Below are 2054 nucleotides of genomic sequence, written 5' to 3' on the forward strand. Positions count from 1 at the left end.
ACACGACACACACACACACACACACACACACACACACACACACACACACACACACACACACACATTCACAAATTACATCAACTAAATCATTTATAAATATAACCTGGTTCGTGACAACATATCATATAATAACAGTACACATATCTGTGGTCTTCCAGTGGAGTCAGTGGCAGTGGAAAGACATATGCTTCCATGCAGTTGCTAAGGCAACTATTTGATATCGCCGGTGGTGGACCAGAAACGGACACATTCAAGCACCTCTCTGCTGCTTTTACTGTGCTGCGGTCGCTAGGCAACGCCAAAACAGTCTCCAATACGGAATCTAGTCGAATGGTAAGGAAACAGTGACATCTAAATATTCTCATACACCTAATAAAATTAATAATAAGCTGAACTGTAATATGTTACCTGTTTGGAAACTCTGATGAGTTATAAGTTGCGGGATGTGGATTTATAAGCCATATCGGAAAGTCCCCGCCGCCATATTGAGATCAGATAAGAGGGGGTATAAACAGCCCTTTTATAACATGGGTAGGATAATGATAGGACTATTCTAGGTTTTTGATCTATAATTCGCTTCACTAACATCGTACTTCAATTCACAGGTGCGTTTCTGTTTACATAAACATTTACAAATATGATTGTGGCCGTTTGGGATATTTTGCAATGTTTGTGTTAATGAAAAAAACTAAAAAAGCACGAGTGTTTACATTAATCAAGTACTTTCCTAAGCGCGCTTCGGCCATTTTATACCCTCTTTTTCTCTGACCTACATAGCACAGCTGGACTTTCCGATCTCACTTATTTGACCACTTGTGTAACTGTGCGATCATGCTTTTAGGGCCAGTTTATAGAGGTACATGTCACAGATGGCGCCCTCTACCGAACGAAAATACACTGCTATTTTATTGACCAGGTAAGTTTTTTCCTAATCAAAGTCGTGAAATATATTTGCTATAATTACAGATTACAGATAGATAAGAAATTTCTTAAGAATTATGCACAAAAATAGACTTCTTTATTAGAGCAGACAGTCTTGTGTCCTTATAAGATGCGTTTCTATGCACTTATCGTTTGAATGATTCCACCTTTATCGATTTACATGCCCTTTATTATCTCGCGATAAAGAACAAACGCTCTGTAGTGTAGTTTACCACTATATATAAATAAATATTATACCATAACAAAACAATAAAACAATGCCATGTTACGTATGGTTGTTGGCAATTACCTATATATGACAGTATAGAATGAATAGCTACAACCATTCGCACTCACTAACTCTCGCTCCGTCTCTGTCTTTTTATTCCCTCAGTCACGAATCGTGAAACCACAACGGCACGAAAAGAACTTTCACATTTTCTATCAGATGCTCGCCGGTCTAACCCAGGACGAAAAAGGTACTTGTCACTAAATCACTCTGCCAGTGCTGCCCGTACCAGTGCTGCAATTCTTGCGGAGTGGTTGACTTGAAGACTGTATAGTCAATTCGCTTTCCCTCGCTGTATTTATTTAAAAAACTTGTTGTGATATATGTAACAATGTAATATACTTGAAAGCGTAAATAAATTTCAAAACAAAATCTAAATCTAAATCTAAATCTGCCACCTCTTCTCAAACGTTTTTGTTATCGCAAACCGCCATCGTCCGACTCGATTTTCGCTCTCAGACATATATATATTTATTATTATTTATTATAATTATCTAGGCAATCGAGTTTGGTGAACCTACTCGACAAATTATGAATCACGGAAATTAAAAATGGCCGCCGGTGTTTTCTCCTTGCAGTAAAATTGTACCTGGAGGGGTTCTCTGCTCATAGCCTTCGATACCTCAGTCAGGGCGATACGAATCAAAACGAGGCTCAGGATGCAGCTCGCTTCGACACTTGGAAGGTAGGCTATATAACCGTATAGGCAACACCGAGGTCAATCGTAGGCTGCTGTACGTGTTACTAGAAGAAATTGTGATTCTTACGGGGCCGTCTAGGCGTCTACTCTCTCTCTCTCTCTCTCTCTCTCTCTCTCTCTCTCTCTCTCTCTCTCTCTCTCTCT

At 39.3% G+C, this 2054-nt stretch overlaps 1 protein-coding gene across 1 annotated transcript in view; it reads left to right on the forward strand.

The window, feature by feature from the left end:
* The window catches only part of LOC106807743, a 39742-nt gene that overhangs the window by 21059 nt on the left and 16629 nt on the right, over window positions 1–2054 (forward strand). The window contains exons 4-7 of the mRNA XM_014810195.1: window positions 136–333; window positions 842–916; window positions 1316–1400; window positions 1789–1895. Coding sequence (XP_014665681.1) covers window positions 136–333; window positions 842–916; window positions 1316–1400; window positions 1789–1895 — 465 coding nt within the window. The remainder of the gene's footprint in view (window positions 1–135; window positions 334–841; window positions 917–1315; window positions 1401–1788; window positions 1896–2054) is intronic.

This window comes from Priapulus caudatus, unplaced genomic scaffold, assembly GCF_000485595.1.
Source record: "Priapulus caudatus unplaced genomic scaffold, Priapulus_caudatus-5.0.1 Scaffold232, whole genome shotgun sequence".
Lineage (NCBI taxonomy): Eukaryota > Metazoa > Priapulida > Priapulimorpha > Priapulimorphida > Priapulidae > Priapulus > Priapulus caudatus.